This window comes from Oncorhynchus tshawytscha, linkage group LG25, assembly GCF_018296145.1.
Source record: "Oncorhynchus tshawytscha isolate Ot180627B linkage group LG25, Otsh_v2.0, whole genome shotgun sequence".
Lineage (NCBI taxonomy): Eukaryota > Metazoa > Chordata > Actinopteri > Salmoniformes > Salmonidae > Oncorhynchus > Oncorhynchus tshawytscha.
In genome coordinates, this window is record NC_056453.1 from 15,589,227 (window position 1) to 15,608,270 (window position 19,044).

Sequence of the window (19,044 nt, forward strand, 5' to 3'; positions counted from 1 at the left end):
GAGGTGGCAGCCTATGAGATTGGAGGTGTGGCTTTCAGGTAGCTATTTCTGGACACCTGTTAGCGTAAATGTAATTCCTGTTCATCATGTTAAATTTGTACACTGCTACCTAAAACATTACTTGAATATTTATACATATGACATATTCTACTACAATATTAATAATATTGCTGATTACATAGTAATAAAGTGGCAACTATTCCAAATTTGGGATTTGAGGAGCTCATACACCTCTATTAGCTCATTGAAGCTACTAAACTGTCAGTGTTCAACCTTAACATCTAGATGACAAGACAGCAGAACAGATTCCTGGAATTACATTTTCTCTAGTGGGTGGCCCAAAAAAAGCCAAGCCCCTACTAGGCCATGCCTTCACTCCAGGGTCCCTTCTAGAACCCATTGCTACATCAAACCATTCAAGGTTCCTCCAAGATCCCCTGAACAAACCCAAGGTGAAAATATGAACCACTGACTAGCAATGGTTCCATGAGGAACTCCAGGGGTTCCTTGAGGATCTCCAGGGTTCCTCGAGTCACCACCACTAATTCTAAGAGTGTCGGTATGGGGTTGTTTTCTGCATATGCATCCTTATTTAGACACCAAACCCACTACTGGCGTGCGTGGCCAAAGACCTCCATTTTCATGTAATCCAGCAAATGTAAACGCCTGGAGTTTGCTAAACGGCATTGGCACTTGGATCGGAACCCGTCCTATGGTCAGATGACATGAAAATAGAGCTCTTTGGCCATGCACACCAGTGGTGGGTTTGTCATCAAAAGAAAGTATATGCGTGTAGTGTGCATATGCGTGCACGTATGTGTGTATGTGTCGGTGTGTGTACCTGGATTATGAATGTCTTGTCCTGGAAGCCGGGGGTCAGGCCCAGCATGCTCATGTAGGAAGCCTCGTTGATGAAGTTCTCAATGCCGTGAAACACTCCGCGACCGGTGGCTGAGATACGACCGTGGATACCGCCCTGGCTGATGGGTTTCCCTGTCACACATGCGTGGGCGTTGATGTCCTGCACACGCATAGACATTCCCAGAGGCACACACAGAGACACACACATTAGAGCATATGTTTAATTGGATTACATCTGTTGGCTGTTTGTCAAACTGTCAGATAGAACCTTAGCATAATTATGAGAGTACCCATACTACCCTTGGTCCCGACTACTGAACCACAATACCCATACTGCTCTATGGACCAGACTACAGAACTTCGGTACCCACACTGCTCTGGGGGTAAAACAACAGAACTATAGTACCCATACTGACCTGACAAGATATGCAGCACAGTTGCTTAAGTACAGTGCCTTCGGAAAGTATTCAGACCCATTGATTTTTCCCTACATTATGTTACATTACAGGCTTATTGTAAAACAGGTATTTTGACATTGAAATTTTCTTTTTTTTTTTTAAATACCTCATTCAAATAAGTATTTAGACCCTTTGCTATGAGACTCAAAATTGAGCTCAGGTGAATCCTGTTTTCATTGGTTAGCCATGCGATAAATACTACAACATAATTCCACCTGTGGTAAGTTCAATTGATTGGACATGATTTGGGCTCCCGAGTGGCGCAGCGGTCTAAGCCACTGCATCTCTGTGATAGAGGCATCACTACAGACCCTGGTTCAATCCAGGCTGTATCACAACCGGCCGTGGGTAGGAGTCCCATAGGGCGGCGCACGTCCGGTTTAGCCTTCATTGTAAATAAGAATTTGTTCTTATGCCTAATTAAATAAAAAATGAATTGGAAAGATGTTTTACAGGGGCTGGGAGACTAGTCAGGTTTGAGGGAAAGTTGAACAGAGCAAAGTACAGAGAGTTCCTTGATGAAAACCTGATCCAGAGCGCTCAGAACCTGACAGGGGCAAAGGTTCACCTTCCAACGGGACAACGACCCTAAGCACACAGCCAAGACAAAGCAAGAGTGTCTTAGGGACAAGTCCCTGAATGTCCTTGAGTGGCCCAGCCAGATCCCGGACTTGAACCCGATCGAACATCTCTGGAGAGACCTGAAAATAGCTGTGCAGCAACGCTTCACATCCAACCTGAAAGAGCTTGAGAGGATCTGCAGAGAAAAATGGGAGAAACTCCCCAAATACAGGTGTGCCACGCTTGTGGCGTCATACCCAAGAAAACTTGAGGCTGTAATCGCTGCCAAAGTACTGCGTAAAGGGTTTATTTATATATTTATGTAAATGTGATATATGTTTTTTTATATACCGTAATTGCTGGACTATAAGCCGCTACTTTTTTCCCACGCTTTGAACATGGCGGTTTATACAACCTTGCGGTTTAACCCTAATTTATGGATTTTTCCCGCTTTCACAAGATTCATGCCGCCAAAAAACTGAGCACCGTCACATAATGTGACGTAAATCGAGCGCACTCAAACTTCCCATCATTCTGATTACGGTAGTAATTTTGTCACCCTCATCATGGCAAAGACACGGAGAAATGCATATGATGCAGCTTTCAAGTTGAAGGCGATCGATCTGGCTGTTGGAAAAGAGAATAGAGCTGCTGCACGGGAGCTTGGCCTTAATGAGTCGATGATAGGACGTTGGAAACAGCAGCGTGAGGAACTGACTCAGTGCAAAAAGACGACAAAAGCTTTCAGAGGGAAGAAAAGCAGATGGTCCGAACTAGAAAATGAGCTTGAAGACTGGGTCAACACACAGAGAGCAGACGGCCGAGGTGTTTCAACTGTGCAGATCCGACTGAAAGCCAAAACAATCGCCACCGCAATGAAGTTTGAGGATTTTAGAGGTGGACCATCGTGGTGTCTAAGATTTATGAGACGTAAGGGCCTGTCCATCAGGGTACGGATGAGTCTGTGTCAGCAGCTCCCTCCCGACTACGAGGAAAAAGTTTCAAACTTCCACAAATTCACTGATGCAAAGATAGAGGAGCATTCCATCGGCCCGCACGACATCATAAATATGGATGAGGTTCCTCTGACGTTTGACCTGCCTCTCACTCGGACTGTCAACAGGAAAGGCGACTCATCCGTCACGCTGAAAACAACTGGGCATGATAAAACGCACTTCACCTGTGTTCTGAGCTGCACCGCATCGGGAGAAAAGCTTCCACCGATGTTGATATTTAAAACGCATGATGATGCCAAAAGAAAAAATCCCGAGAGGAATTGTTATGAAAGTCAACAAGAAAGGATGGATGACGGAAGGCCTAATGCATGAATGGTATACGGAGTGTTACGGCAAGCGACCGGGAGGATTCTTTCACAAGAACAAGGCATTGCTCGTGTTGGACAGCATGAGGGCCCACATAACAGATTCTGTGAAAGAAGCCATCAAGAGGACAAACTCAATTCCAGCTGTGATTCCTGGGGGCACAGCAAAGTATTTGCAGCCACTGGACATCAGTGTAAATCGTGCATTTAAGGTGGCGCTCCGTGTTCAGTGGGAGGCTTGGATGACAAGTGGGGAGAAATCCTTCACTAAAACGGGCCGCATGCGAAGAGCCACTTATGGTCAAGTCTGCCAGTGGGTCCTGACAGCGTGGAGCATTGTCAAAAAATCCACTATCATCAACGGGTTTCGAAAGGCTGGACTGCTGCGTGTTGTTGAGGGCAGTTCAGCGGGGAATTTGCCTCCGGATGAAAGTGACGAGAGCGACAATGAAAACGATCCAACATCGGATGAAGCAATTCTGAGGCTATTCAAGTCCGACACCGAAGGAGATGACTTCAGTGGTTTCAGTGCACAGGAGGAGGAAGATAGTGACCAATGACTTTACTGGTAGGCTGCTGTTTAATTTTTGTTAGAAGCCGTATTTCGTTAAAGCCTATTTATTTTTGTTACAAGCCGTGTTTCGTTTAAAGGCTGTGTAAAGTTAATTTGTTTCAATGTACCGGTAGGCACCTGCGGCTTATAGACATGTGCGGCGTATTTATGTACAAAATACATATATTTTTTAAATTCAGTTGCTGCGGTTTATATTCAGGTGCGCTTAATAGTCCAGCAATTACGGTATACATTAGCAAAAATTTATAAAAACCTGTTTCTGTTTTGTCGTTATGGGGTATAGTGTGTAGATTGATGAGGGGATAAAAACAATTTAATCAATTTTAGAATAAGGCTGTAATGGAACAAAACATGGAAAAAGTCAAAGGATCTGAATACTTTCCTAAGGCACCGTATATGGAGTGTTCGAGGGGATCGGCCTGAGCAAGGCTCTGTGAGGATTCGCTAATCACATAATGAGTCGTTTTTTTTTTTAAAGCTATGTCATTTGTAGATGGAGCGCACAGAGGGCCTGAGAGTTGTAATCCGTCTCCCTCTACACACCCTGCAAACTACAACTAAGGGTCTTTACTACTGTAGTGGAAGGAGAACTGGAGAGATAAAAACAGAGAGAGGGGGAGGGATTTAAACAGAGAAAGAGTGACCACATATGCCCTGTACCTATTTTCACCTCTCAGTGGGGAATATGTAACCCTCTGTCAGTATCCAGCCTGGCATTAGGGCTGTACACGCACCACACTGAGGCACTGACTGGCCATAGGTTACTCTGAGCTCAGTATGGGAATGAATGGCCAAACACTACACAATAATGACTTTGGTCGTGTTGGGATCAGTGTGTGTGTGTTGTGTGTGTGCGGTAACTCACAGTGTGTGCAATGGTGTTGGCGTATGTGTCAGCGATCCAGGACATCTCTCTCTCTCCGGTGCTCATGTCAGGAGCAGGCACATCAATACCTGGCCCTAAGGGGAGGAGGGGGAAGGGGAGTAAAGGTATATGTGAGGAAGGGGAGCATGTACACACCCTATATATTTATCTCCCGTACGTACGCACACACAGCTTTTTTTGCTCACAAACATACACAATCAAACACTACACATGTTTGAGATAAACGTATTAATATATCTCTATACTTGTACATAGGGTTGCAAAGGGTTGGAAATCTTCTGGTAAGTTTCCGGAATTTAGGGAATTTTGCTTAAATTCATCAAAAAAGTTATCTTATAACAGTGAACATTTTTTGTGGGATACACATAGGCAACTCTTGGTCTTCTGACATATTTTGGTTAAACTATCCAGAATTCAATGGAATTGCAACCCTCTGCATGCACAGTGCATTCTTCCATCACATGTACAGCTGATTCTCAAGATCTTGCACACGATGGAGATGCAATTGAGCCCACACTACTATACTGTCTGAGCCTAGGACTACATGCTTTCTGGTAAGTTTTGATTACAATACTGGATGGGGTGAATATATTTTATATGACATACATAATATTTTGTTAACTAGTAAATAGTAGCCTCCATCAAAGTGTGTTTAAATCATTTAGAATTTGTTAACAATTTCTGCTAGTTAGTTTTTTCTGCCATATAGGTTTTAGCTTGCTGGAGCCTGCTAACTGAGGAGTGTTAATTCACCTGTTTCCATACATGTTCCACTTTAAAACATTTATCATCTTACAAAGGAGTTGTTTAATCTAACTGCTTAGCTATTTATCTGTACATGGAATTGTATTTGTTGTTTTTTTACAACAAAAAAATCTAATCTTTACAGGAAAATGCCACAGGCACTATTTGATGTGTGGAGACATTTCACTGCAGCTAGAGAGCCAAGGAAATGGTTAGGTATGTGAAGGGTCATCAAGATATAGCAGCAATTTACTTCACCAAGCAAAGTGAGAAGAATAAGAGCACCACATTGAAGCTGTCCAGTCACACCCGTTGGGGTGGTGTTGTCATCATGTTTGACAGTCTCCTGGAGGGGAAGGAGTCTCTCAAAGAAATTGCCATATCACAGTCTGCTGAAATGGACAGCCCCATCAAGAGGACCCTCCTGGATGATGTTTTTTGGGAGAGTGGTAAGCAGCCTGAAACCTATAGCAGGAGCCATTGCACCGATTGAGGGAGACAATGCCATCCTGTCTGATGTTCAGACTCTGCTTGCAGATGTAAGAGAAGAAATCCGTAATGCCCTGCCCACTTCACTGTTGCTCCAAGCAGAGGAAACTACAATTCTGAAATACATCAAAAAGCGTGAAGATTTCTGTCTGAAGCCCATACACGCCACAGCGTTCATGTTGGACCCCAAGTACGCTGGCAAGAGCATCCTGTTTGGTGCAGAGATCAACAAGGCCTATGGTGTCATCACTACCATGTCTCGCCACATTAGCCTGGATGAGGGACAGGTTCTTGGCAGTCTGATGAAGTACACTTCCGAGCAAGGGCTTTGGGATGGAGATGCAATATGGCAGTCCTGCCAACATATCTCATCAGCCACCTGGTGGAAGGGACTTTGAGGATCTGAGACTATTTCCCCTGTTGCCTCCATCATCCTCCAAATCCCACCAACATCAGCGGCCTTAGAGCGCAACTGGTCCTTGTTTGGGTTGAAAAATTGGTGGCCATCCATGCAAATTTTAGGCTTTTTGAGCCTGAAAACGAGCCATCCTCAACGTAGTTAGAAAGTGACAGTGAAGATGAGGCCTCAGATTCTGATGTTCAAGAGGTGGACATTGAGGAGGTCCAGAGAGAAGACATGGAAGCCTGAGAGGAAGACATAGAAGACTGAGAGGAAGACATGGAAGCCTGAGAGGAAGACAACCAAAGCTTTAGTTTCTAGACTATCATTTTACAGATGTATGTTGAAAACGTTTTTGGGCGGTGCGATGGATCATTGGTGATCATCCCATGTGAAGAGTCAAATAATTTAATTAAAGTTCAATTAAACTAAATTGTTTAATCATTTGCAATTATGTCTACTTATAATAAGGTAAAAGGTTTATGTTTCTGTCTCCATATGATATTGTAAATATATCCAATGCAAAAAACATCTACATTTAAATAGTATTAATAAAAATTTGCATATATTTTGGTTAATTCCCATATAATTCAGTTAATTCACATATATTCCCTTTAATTCCCAAGGAAATTCCCAACCTTTGAATATTCCCCAAAATTTGCAACCCTACTTGTACATATTCTAAATATACACCAACTAGTTAGTTTCTACAGTATATGCTTACTATATGTTTAATACTGTACAGTGGCTGACTGGAGGTTTCTGAATGCCCACTATACCCTGATGGCAGAGAGAGAGAGACATGTCTAAATACCAGACTCTCTGTGGTATAAACAGGGTGTGGTATGTAGCGAGGGACATTCTCATGTGTTCCCAACACCTGGAGGACAGAGGGGGGAGGAAGGAGGAGGAGCTGACTGACTGGAAGGGGGGTCTACTACCCCATCACTATTATTACATGTAAGGGAGAGACATCTCTATGTGTTTTGATTTAACACGTCACAGTCATTAGCATACAGGATCATAGGGGACAACTGGCTACGTAAGACTGTGTGAGGCACACAGTCACGCTTACCGATGAAGCCTTTCTTGGCCAGCTCAATGGTAAACCTCCTAGTGATCTTCTCCAGCTCATTGTCCTAGAGAGAGAGAGAGAGAGAGAGAGAGAGAGAGAGAGAGAGAGAGAAATGTTAACTTTTCATTTCTAATAGTTTTTTGTTAATATTGTTTGGTGTTCTCACGTTTGTTTATTTCACTTGATATGGCAATGCAAACACGTTTCCCATGACAATAAAGAAAGGCCCTTTGCATGTAATTGAATTGAGATGAGGGAGAGGGAGAGAGAGCGCAATGGAGAGAGAGGGGAAATAAAGAGGGCGAGAGAGAGCGCAATGGAGAGAGGGGGGAAATAAAGAGGGCGAGAGAGAGAGCGAGAAAAAGAAAGGGGAGAGCGATAAAGAGAATTGATTGATCACAGTGTGCACAAGGAGAGAGAGGGGGAGGGGTGGGTTGAGAGAAGGGTTTCCTTTGTCTCTGCCAGCTGAAGGACATACTAGTGGAGACACTGTGGCTGTCCCCGTCAAAAAATATTGGTCGTAAGTTCTTAACGTGTATTTTGTTGTTGTTATACATACACACCTTATGTGTTTTAACAAAATCAACTACAGTGAGCTTGTCTGATGCTTTAAGCGAGCTGTTTGATGAAATAATTGAGAGTCACCTCTTCACTGTTGATGTTGAGACTGGTGTTTTGCGGGTACTATTTAATGAAACTGCCAGTTGAGGACTTGTGAGGCATCTGTTTCTCAAACTAGACACTCTAATGTACTTGTCCTCTTGCTCAGCTGTGTACCGGGGCCTCCCACTCCCCTTTCTATTCTGGTTAGAGCCAGTTTGCGCTGTTCTGTGAAGGGAGTAGTATACAGCGTTGTACGAGATCTTCAGCTTCTTGGCAATTTCTCACATGGAAAAGCCTTGATTTCTCAGAACAAGAATAGACTGATGAGTTTCAGAAGAATATTATTTGTTTCCGTCCATTTTGGGACTTTAAATCGAACCCACAAACTAGGCCAGTTGTATTGCTTCTTTAAACCTGCACAACAGTTTTCAGCTGTGCTAACATAAGGGTTTTCTAATGATCAATTAGCTAATCCAAGTTTATCATTTTAAAAGGCTAACACAACGTGCCATTGGAACACAGGAGTGATGGTTGCTGATAATGGACCTATTTACGCCTATGTAGAAATATTGTATTTTTAAAAATCTACCGTTTCCAGCTACAATAGTCATTTACAACATTAACAATGTCTACACTGTATTTCTGATCAATTTGATGTTATTTTAATGGACAAAAAAATAACACCGACACCGGCACCGACACCGACATAGGATGCCACCTTCCCAACAAGTCAGTTCGTCAAATTTCAGCCCTGCTAGAGTTGCCCCGGTCAACTGTAAGTGCTGTTATTGTGAAGTGGAAACGTCTAGGAGCAACAATGGCTCGCCGCGAAGTGGTAAGCCACACAAGCTAACAAAACAGGACCGCCGGGTACTGAAGCGCGTAGCAAGGTAAAAATTGTCTGTCCTTGGTTGCAACACTCACTACCGAGGTCCAAACTGCCTCTGGAAGCAATGTCAGCACAAGAACTGTTCGTCGGGAGAATCATGAAATCTGTATGCATGGCCAAGCAGCCGCAAACAAGCCCAAGGTCACCATGCACAATGCCAAGTTGTCGGCTGGAGTGCCGCCATTGGATTCTTGAGCAGTGGAAATGCGTTCTCTGGAGTGATCTGGCAGTCCAACGGACAAATCTGGGTTTGGTGGATGCCAGGAGAATGCAACCTGCCCCAATGCATAGTGCAAACTGTAAGGTTTGGTGGAGGAAGAATGATGGTCTGGGGCTGTTTTTCATAGTTTGGGCTAGGCCGCTTAGTTCCAGTGAAGGGAAATCTTAATGTTACAGCATACAATGACATTCTAGACAATTCTTCCAACTTTGTGGCAACAGTTTGGGGAAGTCCTTTTCCTGTTTCAGCATGACAATGCCCTGTGCACAAAGCGAGGTCCATACAGAAATGGTTTGTCAAAATCGGTGATGAAGAACTTCATTGGCCTGCACAGAGCCCTGAACTCAACCCCATCGAACACCTTTGGGATGAATTGGAACGTCAACTGTGAGCCAGGCCTACTCGCCGAACATCAGCACCAGACCACACAAATGGTCTTGAGGCTGAATGGAAGCAAGTCACCGCAGCAATGTTCCAACATCTAGTAGAAATCATTCCCAGAAGAGTGGAGTCTGTTATAGTAGGGGGGGGACCAACTCCATATTAATGCCCATGCTTTTGGAATGAGATGTTCGATGAGCAGTCCACATACTTTTGGTCATGTAGTCTATCTATGACAATGTTATAACAGAAAGCCATAGCAAACAGCCCTAACGCCAAAGGATATAAATAAACACTATATCTTGCTCTGTGGTGAGTGTCTATGTGTAGAGAGCAGGAGAAATGAGGAGATGCTAATAGGATAAGACTAAACCTCTGATTTTCTTCTATGCTGGAGGGGAAAAGACAGAAAGTGTGTGTGTGTAAAGGGGTCACTGGAATATATCACTGATGTGACAGGGAGTAAGATATGCTTCCTGTGCATCAGAGCGTTCCCACCATAATCGCCTGCTATGGTGTGTGTGTGTGTGTGTGTGCGTGTCAGGGTTTCCGTGGCCCTGGACATTTGACCGGCAGCATTTTAATTTAATGGACATTTCAGAAATGTACTGGACCCATATGCATTGGGTGCGTAACCTGATTAGGGCACCCACCCACAGTGCTCAGGGTGACAGAAATCACATGTAGATGATGGTAAATCATATTAACAGAACATGCAACTCGAGGATGCAACGATGTGTGGTCCTTCTTACCGAATTCTGATGCGCACTTTGAAGACCTTAGAATAACTGCCACATTTACTTTTCCTGTGCCAACAACATCAATAACGAACAGCAACATCACTAGCATACAGTGCCTTGCGAAAGTATTCGGCCCCCTTGAACTTTGCGACCTTTTGCCACATTTCAGGCTTCAAACATAAAGATATAAAACTGTATTTTTTTGTGAAGAATCAACAACAAGTGGGACACAATCATGAAGTGGAACGACATTTATTGGATATTTCAAAAACTGAAAAATTGGGCGTGCAAAATTATTCAGCCCCTTTACTTTCAGTGCAGCAAACTCTCTCCAGAAGTTCAGTGAGGATCTCTGAATGATCCAATGTTGACCTAAATGACTAATGATGATAAATACAATCCACCTGTGTGTAATCAAGTCTCCGTATAAATGCACCTGCACTGTGATAGTCTCAGAGGTCCGTTAAAAGCGCAGAGAGCATCATGAAGAACAAGGAACAGACCAGGCAGGTCCGAGATACTGTTGTGAAGAAGTTTAAAGCCGGATTTGGATACAAAAAGATTTCCCAAGCTTTAAACATCCCAAGGAGCACTGCAAGCGATAATATTGAAATGGAAGGAGTATCAGACCACTGCAAATCTACCAAGACCTGGCTGTCCCTCTAAACTTTCAGCTCATACAAGGAGAAGACTGATCAGAGATGCAGCCAAGAGGCCCATGATCACTCTGGATGAACTGCAGAGATCTACAGCTGAGGTGGGAGACTCTGTCCATAGGACAACAATCAGTCGTATATTGCACAAATCTGGCCTTTATGGAAGAGTGGCAAGAAGAAAGCCATTTCTTAAAGATATCCATAAAAAGTGTTGTTTAAAGTTTGCCACAAGCCACCTGGGAGACACACCAAACATGTGGAAGAAGGTGCTCTGGTCAGATGAAACCAAAATTGAACTTTTTGGCAACAATGCAAAACGTTATGTTTGGCGTAAAAAAGCAACACAGCTCATCACCCTGAACACACCATCCCCACTGTCAAACATGGTGGTGGCAGCATCATGGTTTGGGCCTGCTTTACTTCAGCAGGGATAGGGAAGATGGTTAAAATTGATGGGAAGATGGATGGAGCCAAATACAGGACCATTCTGGAAGAAAACCTGATGGAGTCTGCAAAAGACCTGAGACTGGGACGGAGATTTGTCTTCCAACAAGACAATGATCCAAAACATAAAGCAAAATCTACAATGGAATGGTTCAAAAATAAACATATGCAGGTGTTAGAATGGCCAAGTCAAAGTCCAGACCTGAATCCAATCGAGAATCTGTGGAAAGAACTGAAAACTGCTGTTCACAAATGCTCTCCATCCAACCTCACTGAGATTGAGCTATTTCAGTCTCTCGATGTGCAAAACTGATAGAGACATACCCCAAGCGACTTACAGCTGTAATCGCAGCAAAAGGTGGCTCTACAAAGTATTAACTTAAGGGGGCTGAATAATTTTGCACGCCCAATTTTTCAGTTTTTGATTTGTTAAAAAAGTTTGAAATATCCAATAAATGTCGTTCCACTTCATGATTGTGTCCCACTTGTTGTTGATTCTTCACAAAAAAATACAGTTTTATATCTTTATGTTTGAAGCCTGAAATGTGGCAAAAGGTCGCAAAGTTCAAGGGGGCCGAATACTTTCGCAAGGCACTGTATGTCAAGCTACTGTCCCCAAAGTAGAACATTTGAACAATTCTATTGGTCAGATTGCCGAGAAAGGAATAGCCTATTCTGAACAGACTCTGGGACAGTTGTGGGACGATAGAGCCCAAATTCAAACAACCAGTAGGCCTAGGCTACATTAAAAATAAAAACATTTAAAGCAATGAGTTGAAAGCAGCAGATCAAAATGTTTAGCTTAAAATGTTGATCAACTATTATTTCTTCACATTATAAGCGCAGCAATGTGCACAAGGAAGTAGGCTACGTACGAATGTTCGTTCCTTAATGCAATTAGTGGGAAAACACTGTTGTCAAAAGCTCACTGCACATGCGAGAGGTTTCATGCGGCAGATGAAAATATCCGTTTGAAATTTAGAAAAAAGGGGAAATCTAATCTGCAATAACTTGCATGGCTTGCTAATATGACTAGGATTGTGCCTTTGGCTCCTGGACAATGAAAGAAAGTATATATAAAATAATTTCCTCCAGGGATATGGTCTGATTTTGGCTAGGCTACTTTGAGGCAAGGTAAGACATGCTCATAATATGTAGTACGGCATTCCGGTTTCAAACAATTAAATACAGTACCAGTCAAAAGTTTGGACACACTTCCTCTTTCAAGGGTGTTCTTTATTTTTACTATTTTCTACATTGTAGAATAATAGTGAAGACATCAAAACAATGAAATAACACATACGGAATCAAGTAGCCTGCCTTCCATGGCCTACAGCGGCTTGAGAAAGTATTCACCCCCTTGGCATTTTTCCTATTTTGTTTGCTTAAACCTGGAATTCAAATGGATTTTTTGGGGGGGTTGTATCATTTTATTTACACAACATGCCTACCACTTTGAAGATGCAAAATATTTTTTGGGGGGGGAGGAACAAACAAGAAATAAGACACAAAAACAGAAAACTTGAGGGTGCATGACTATTCACACCCCAAAGTCAATACTTTGTAGAGCCACCTTTTGCAACAATTACAGCCGCAAGTCTCTTGGAGTATGTCTCTATAAGCTTGGCACATCTAGCCACTGGGATTTTTGCCTATTCTTCAAGGCAAAAACGCTCCAGATCCTTCAAGTTGGATGGGTTCCACTGGTGTACAGCAATCTTTAAGACATACCACAGATTCTCAATTGGATTGAGGTCTGGGCTTTGACTAGGCCATTCCAAGACATTTAAATGTTTTCCCTTAAACCACTAAAATGTTGCTTTCGTATGCATAAGGTCATTGTCCTGCTGAAAGGTGAACCTCCGTCCCATTCTCAAATTTCTGGAAGACAAACAGGTTTCCCTCAAGAATTTTCCTGTATTTAACGCCATCCATCATTCCTTAAATTCTGACCAGTTTCCCAGTCCCTGTTGATGAAAAACATCTTCACAGCATGATGCTGCCACCACCATGCTTCACTGTGGGGATGGTGTTCTCGGGGTGATGAGAGCTGTTGGGTTTGCGCCAGACATAGAATTTTCCTTGATGGCCAAAAAGCTACATTTTAGTCTCATCTGACCAGAGTACCTTCTTCCATATGTTTGGGGAGTCTCCCACATGCCTTTTGGTGAACACCAATCGTGTTTGCTTATTATTTTCTTTAAGTAATTACTTTTTTCTGGCCACTCTTCCGTAAAGCCCAGCTCTGTGGAGTGTACGGCTTAAAGTGGTCCTATGGACAGATACTCCCATTTCAACTGTGAAGCTTTGCAGCTCCTTCAGGGTTATCCTTGGTCTCTTTGTTGCCTCTCTGATTAATGCCCTCCTTGCCTGGTCCGTGAGTTTTGGTGGGCGGCCCTCTCTTGGCAGGTTTGTTGTGGTGCCATATTCTTTCCATCTTTTAATAATGGATTTAAATGGTGCTCTGTGAGATGTTCAAAGATTCAGATATTTTTTTATAACCCAACCCTGATCTGTACTTCTCCACAACTTTGTCCCTGACCTGTTTGGAGAGTTCCTTGGTCTTCATGGTGCCGCTTGCTTGGTGGTGCCCCTTCCTTAGTGGTGTTGCAGACTCTGGGGCCTTTCAGAACAGGTGTATATATACGGAGATCATGTGACAGATCATGTGACACTTAAATAAAGCCCACCTGTGTGCGATCTAACTAATTGTGTGACTTCTGAAGGTAATTGGTCGCACCAGATCTTATTTAGAGGCTTCATAGCAAAGGGGGTGAATACATATGCACGAACCAGTTTTCCGTTTTTATTTTTTTTATAATTTTTTGATAGAAATAATTTTTTTCATTTCACTGCACCAATTTGGACTATTTTGTGTATGTCCATTACATGAAATCCAAATAAAAATCCATTTACATTCCAGCAAAATAGAAAAAACGCCAAGGGATGAATACTTTTGCAAGGCACTGTATGTATTTGCTGTTTGCGATGCTGTAGCAGCAGCTCTCACGCTGTCTGACAGATTTTCCACTCAAAGGCTCTGTATGCCATACACGTGTGATGAAAAAGATAGGACTACATAACGAATATACTGTGCACACGCGGCAATTTAATTCCACCAGAGACCGATAAGCATGCCCAGTCTAAAGTATTTTCATCGACTGGTATTTCCATCAATTAATAGGCTAACAATGGGATTTGTTCTTCTTCTCCCGGTTTGTCCGGCTGCAATTTTATTTATCTACTTTTTAAAAATGTTTTTAAAAAACAGTCTATTAACAGCTAACGGAAACCCAGTGCATGTGTGTTTGTGGTGGAGAAGAGCCAGTAAGCAGGCCAATCTTTCACTACCAGTTTTCAGACTCATGTCAGAATTAGACGTTAATCCTTGTTTCTCAAAGGTCAAATTTCAAAGTTGTTCCAAACATTTCTAAGCGTTTAAGGTTAAGTTTAACTCTGAATTTCTAAGGATAGGGTTAAGTTCAGGCATTAAGGTAAGGGTTGTTTGGAATAGGCTTAAATGTTTTTAATATAAAAAAATGTCTCTCTGGATTCAAACTTGCAACCTTTGGAATCAGAGACAGATGCTATCGCAGGATTCGAACTTCCAACCTTTAAAATCAGAGAGAGATGCTTATGCCCATCCATCATCCCCGTCCACAACACCTTAGCTAAACCGTAGCAGGTTTCCACATCATCTCCCTCAGCCATAGATGGATGTCGAATACTGAATACTTGTATCACAAGTGACCTGGCTGCTCTTTCCCCTACATGACACAACTACACACACACACACTTGTGTGAGTCTTCTCGGATATGACGCTACAAGCTTTACACACCTCGATTTGCGCAGTTTCTCCCATTCTTTTATGCATATCCTCTCAAGCTCTGGCCTCTCAAGGACATTCAGAGACTTGTCCTGAAGCCACTCCTGCATTGTCTTGGCTGTGTGCTTAAGGTCATTGTCTTGTTGGAAAGTGAACAATCACCCCAGTCTGAGGTCCTGAGCTCTCTGGAGCAGGTTTTCATTAAGGATCTTTCTGTACTTTGCTCCATTCATCCTTCCCTTGATCCTGACAAGTCTCCCAGTCCCTGCTGCTGAAAAACATCCCCAAGCATGATGCTGCCACCACCATACCTTATGGTAGAGGGATGGCGCCAGGTTTCCTCCAGACATAACGCTTGGCCTTCAGGCCAAAGAGTTCCATCTTGGTTTCATCAGACCAGAGAATTTTGTTTCTCATGGTCTGAGTCTTTATGTGCCTTTTGGCAAACTCCAAGCGGGCTGTCGTGTGCCTTTTACTGAGGAGTGGCTTCCGTCTGGCCACTCTACCATAAAGGCCTGATTGATGGAGTGCTGCAGAGATGGCAGTCCTTCTGGAAGGTTCTCCCATCACCACAGATGAACTTTAGAGCTTTGACCATTGAGTTCTTGGTCACCTCCCTGACCAAGCCCCCCTCCCCCTCCAAACTTTTCCATTTACAGTTTTTCTTGATTGCTTAAACACAAAAACTGATTCCTGTAGCACAAAAACCCATACTCTTACATCATTCCCAAAAACACACACACACACACACACACACACGTTTCCCATAACCGTAAACACTATTCACCTGTTTCCACACGTTTCAATTAGAGGTCGATCGATTATGATTTTTCAATGCTGCTACCGATTATTGGAGGACCCAAAAAAGCTGATACCGATTAATTGGCCGATATATGAATGAACACTTATTTTAACTTAGTATAATACATCAATAAAATCAATTTAGTCTCAAACAAATAATGAAACATGTTCAATTTGGTTTAAATAATGCAAAACAAAGTGCTGGAGAAGAAAGTAAAAATGCAATATGTGCCATGTAAAAAAGCTAACCTTTAAGTTCCTTGCTCAGAACATGAGGAAAAATGAAAGCTGGTGGTTCCTTTTAACATGAGTCTTCAATATTCCCAGGTAAGAAGTTTTAGGTTGTAGTTATTATAGAAATTATAGGACTATTTCTCTCTATAGCATTTGTATTTCATATACCTTTGACTATTGGATGTTCTTATAGGCACTATAGTATTGCCAGCCTAATCTCGGGAGTTGATAGGCTTGAACTCATAAACAGCGCAATGCTTGAAGCACAGCAAAGAGCTCCTGGCAAATGCAGGAAAGTGCTGTTTGAATGAATGCTTATGAGCCTGCTGCTGCCTATCACCACTCAGTCAGACTGCTCTATCAAATCATAGACTTAATTATAATATAATAACACACAGAAATATGAGCCGTAGGTCATTAATATGGTCAAAACCTGGAAACTATCATTTCGAAAACAAAACATTTATTCTTTCAGTGAAATACGGAACCGTTCCATATTTTATCTAACGGGTCGCATCCCTAAGTCTAAATATTGCTGTTACATTGCACAACCTTCAATGTTATGTCATAATTAAGTACAATTCTGGGGAATTAATTATGGTCTTTGTTAGGAGGAAATGGTCTTCACACAGTTCGCAACGAGCCAGGCCGCCCAAACTGCTGCATATAGCCTGACTCTGTTGCACAGAACGCAAGAGAAGTGACACAATTTCCCTAGTTAAAATAAATTAATGTTAGCAGGCAATATTAACGAAATATGCAGGTTTAAAAATATATACTTGTCTATTGATTTTAAGAAAGGCATTGATGTTTATGGTTAGGTACACATTGGTGCAACGACAGTGCTTTTTTCGCGAATGCGCTTGTTAACTTCTTGAATATAGGGGGTGCTCTTTTAATTTTTGGATAAAAAAACGTTCCCGTTTTAAACAAGATATTTTGTCACGAAAAGATGCTCGACTATGCATACAATTGACAGCTTTGGAAAGAAAACACTCTGACGTTTCCAAAACTGCAAAGATATTGTCTGTGAGTGCCACAGAACTGATGCTACAGGCGAAACCAAGATGAAATTTCAAACAGGAAGTGCCCCAGATTTTGAAGGTGTTTGTTAAGTGTTCCCTCGTTTGTGTAGAGCTGGATTTTGTATTCCTTGCATGGAATTAGTTTTTGGTCTTATTTTCGAGTAAAGTATGTTTTTACTCAGTTCTGTGTCCTGCGCCTGACTCCATCCTACCCGCTGCACACAGACACTTGACAACTTGAAATCGGCCATTCCGATGAATCGGTCGACCTCTAGTTTCAATATTCAAAAGTCTTTCTGCAAAACCTTACACAAATATTGCCAAATAAATCCTTCATTGTACTATATATTCATTCAGAAAATGCATGCTCTCAATATAATTTACTCAAGTCATCACAACCTAAACTCAAAGAGCATATCTTTCTCCAGGTGCAAACATTAAGCCTCAATCAGAATTGCAGAATAAATAAATAGGGCCTAGAGGCATGTCCATGTGCTTTGGAACAATGGATCCTAACAATGTTGCAAGATAACAGAGAGGAAGAGGACGACAACAACAACAAAGACAAGTCATCTCTGATGATATCCATGCCACCCTAGTTCATCATGTGCTCATACATGGGAGGACTATGAGAGAAGCTGGACAGCTAGTGCAACCCAACCTAAGCCGTTACATGGTTTCATCCATTGTCCGTACTTTCAGAAGGGAAAACGGGTCATTTGCCATGTTGTTACTGTGATACATGTAATGTTGTAGTGCATATAGACTGAATCTCCACTTTGTTCTCAGTGTAGTTTTTACCACAGTAATGGATGACCATAGGTCAGTAATGGATGTCAGTAATGGATGACCATCCCATTTTATTTTTGCAGAACTGAGAGGCGATCATCTATTGGAGGTAGGCGGAGACTTCTCACAGCTGAGTAGGAGACTGCCCTGGTGAATATGGTGATTGCCAATAATGACATTCGTTTGAGGGAAATTCAAACCCAAATAGTTGAAGACCAGGTAGTCTTCCAAGGAATTGACAGCATCAGCATTTCCACCATGGAACAGATCGTTCAGAAGAAACACAAGGACAAAGCAGCTGTATCGTGTGCCTTGGAAAGGAATTCAAACAGAGTTAAGGAGCAATGATTCCAATATGTGCAGGTAATTGCTATACTGTACAGATTTTTAACAGTATGAAGAGTATGGCTCATCTCTCCAGCATATCAATACAGTACTGTATAGTAACGTGATACAGTAACTGCAGTACACATCCTTTCATTCCAGTACAGTAGTACACTACAGTACGGTATTTGTAGTACAGTAAAATGTGTGTTTAAAAAAAAAAAATTTAACTTCTGAAGAGAATGTTTGAGCTAGATGCCATGGCTGACCCACAGTAGTACATCTTCATCGATGAGCCTGGGTTCAACCTAACAAAAATGCACAAAAGGGGGCGTAACATCATTGGTCACGATGCCATCATACAAGTTCCTGGCCAGAGTGGAGGCAACGTCACCCTATGTGCAGCAATCATCAATCGTGGCGTCCTCCACCGCCATGTCAAAGTGGGTCCATACAACAAGGCACAACTCCTTCAATTTCTAGATCATCTGCACAATAACATTATTCAACAGGAAGGGGAGCCAGGGCAACCAGAGAAAGCCCCATATGTTGTCATTCGGGATAACGTGAGTTTCCATCGGATTGCTCTGGTTCGCGCCTTGTTCAATGACCACCCCAGGTTCACTGTTCTTTTTTTGCCAGCATATTCCCCATTTCTGAATCCGAATTAGGAATTTTTCTCAGTATGGGGGTGGAGAATGTATGACCGCAACCCCTACGCACAGCAAAACCTCCTGAAGGC

General features: G+C 42.5%; 1 protein-coding gene across 1 annotated transcript in view; it reads right to left on the minus strand.

Moving 5' to 3' along the window:
• The window catches only part of LOC112224307 (glutamate dehydrogenase, mitochondrial), a 43,772-nt gene that overhangs the window by 18,159 nt on the left and 6,569 nt on the right, over positions 1–19,044 (minus strand). The window contains exons 4-6 of the mRNA XM_024387795.2: positions 7,370–7,433; positions 4,641–4,735; positions 842–1,021 (exon numbers count right to left, since the gene is read on the minus strand). Of these exons, the coding sequence (XP_024243563.1) occupies positions 842–1,021; positions 4,641–4,735; positions 7,370–7,433 (339 nt within the window). The remainder of the gene's footprint in view (positions 1–841; positions 1,022–4,640; positions 4,736–7,369; positions 7,434–19,044) is intronic.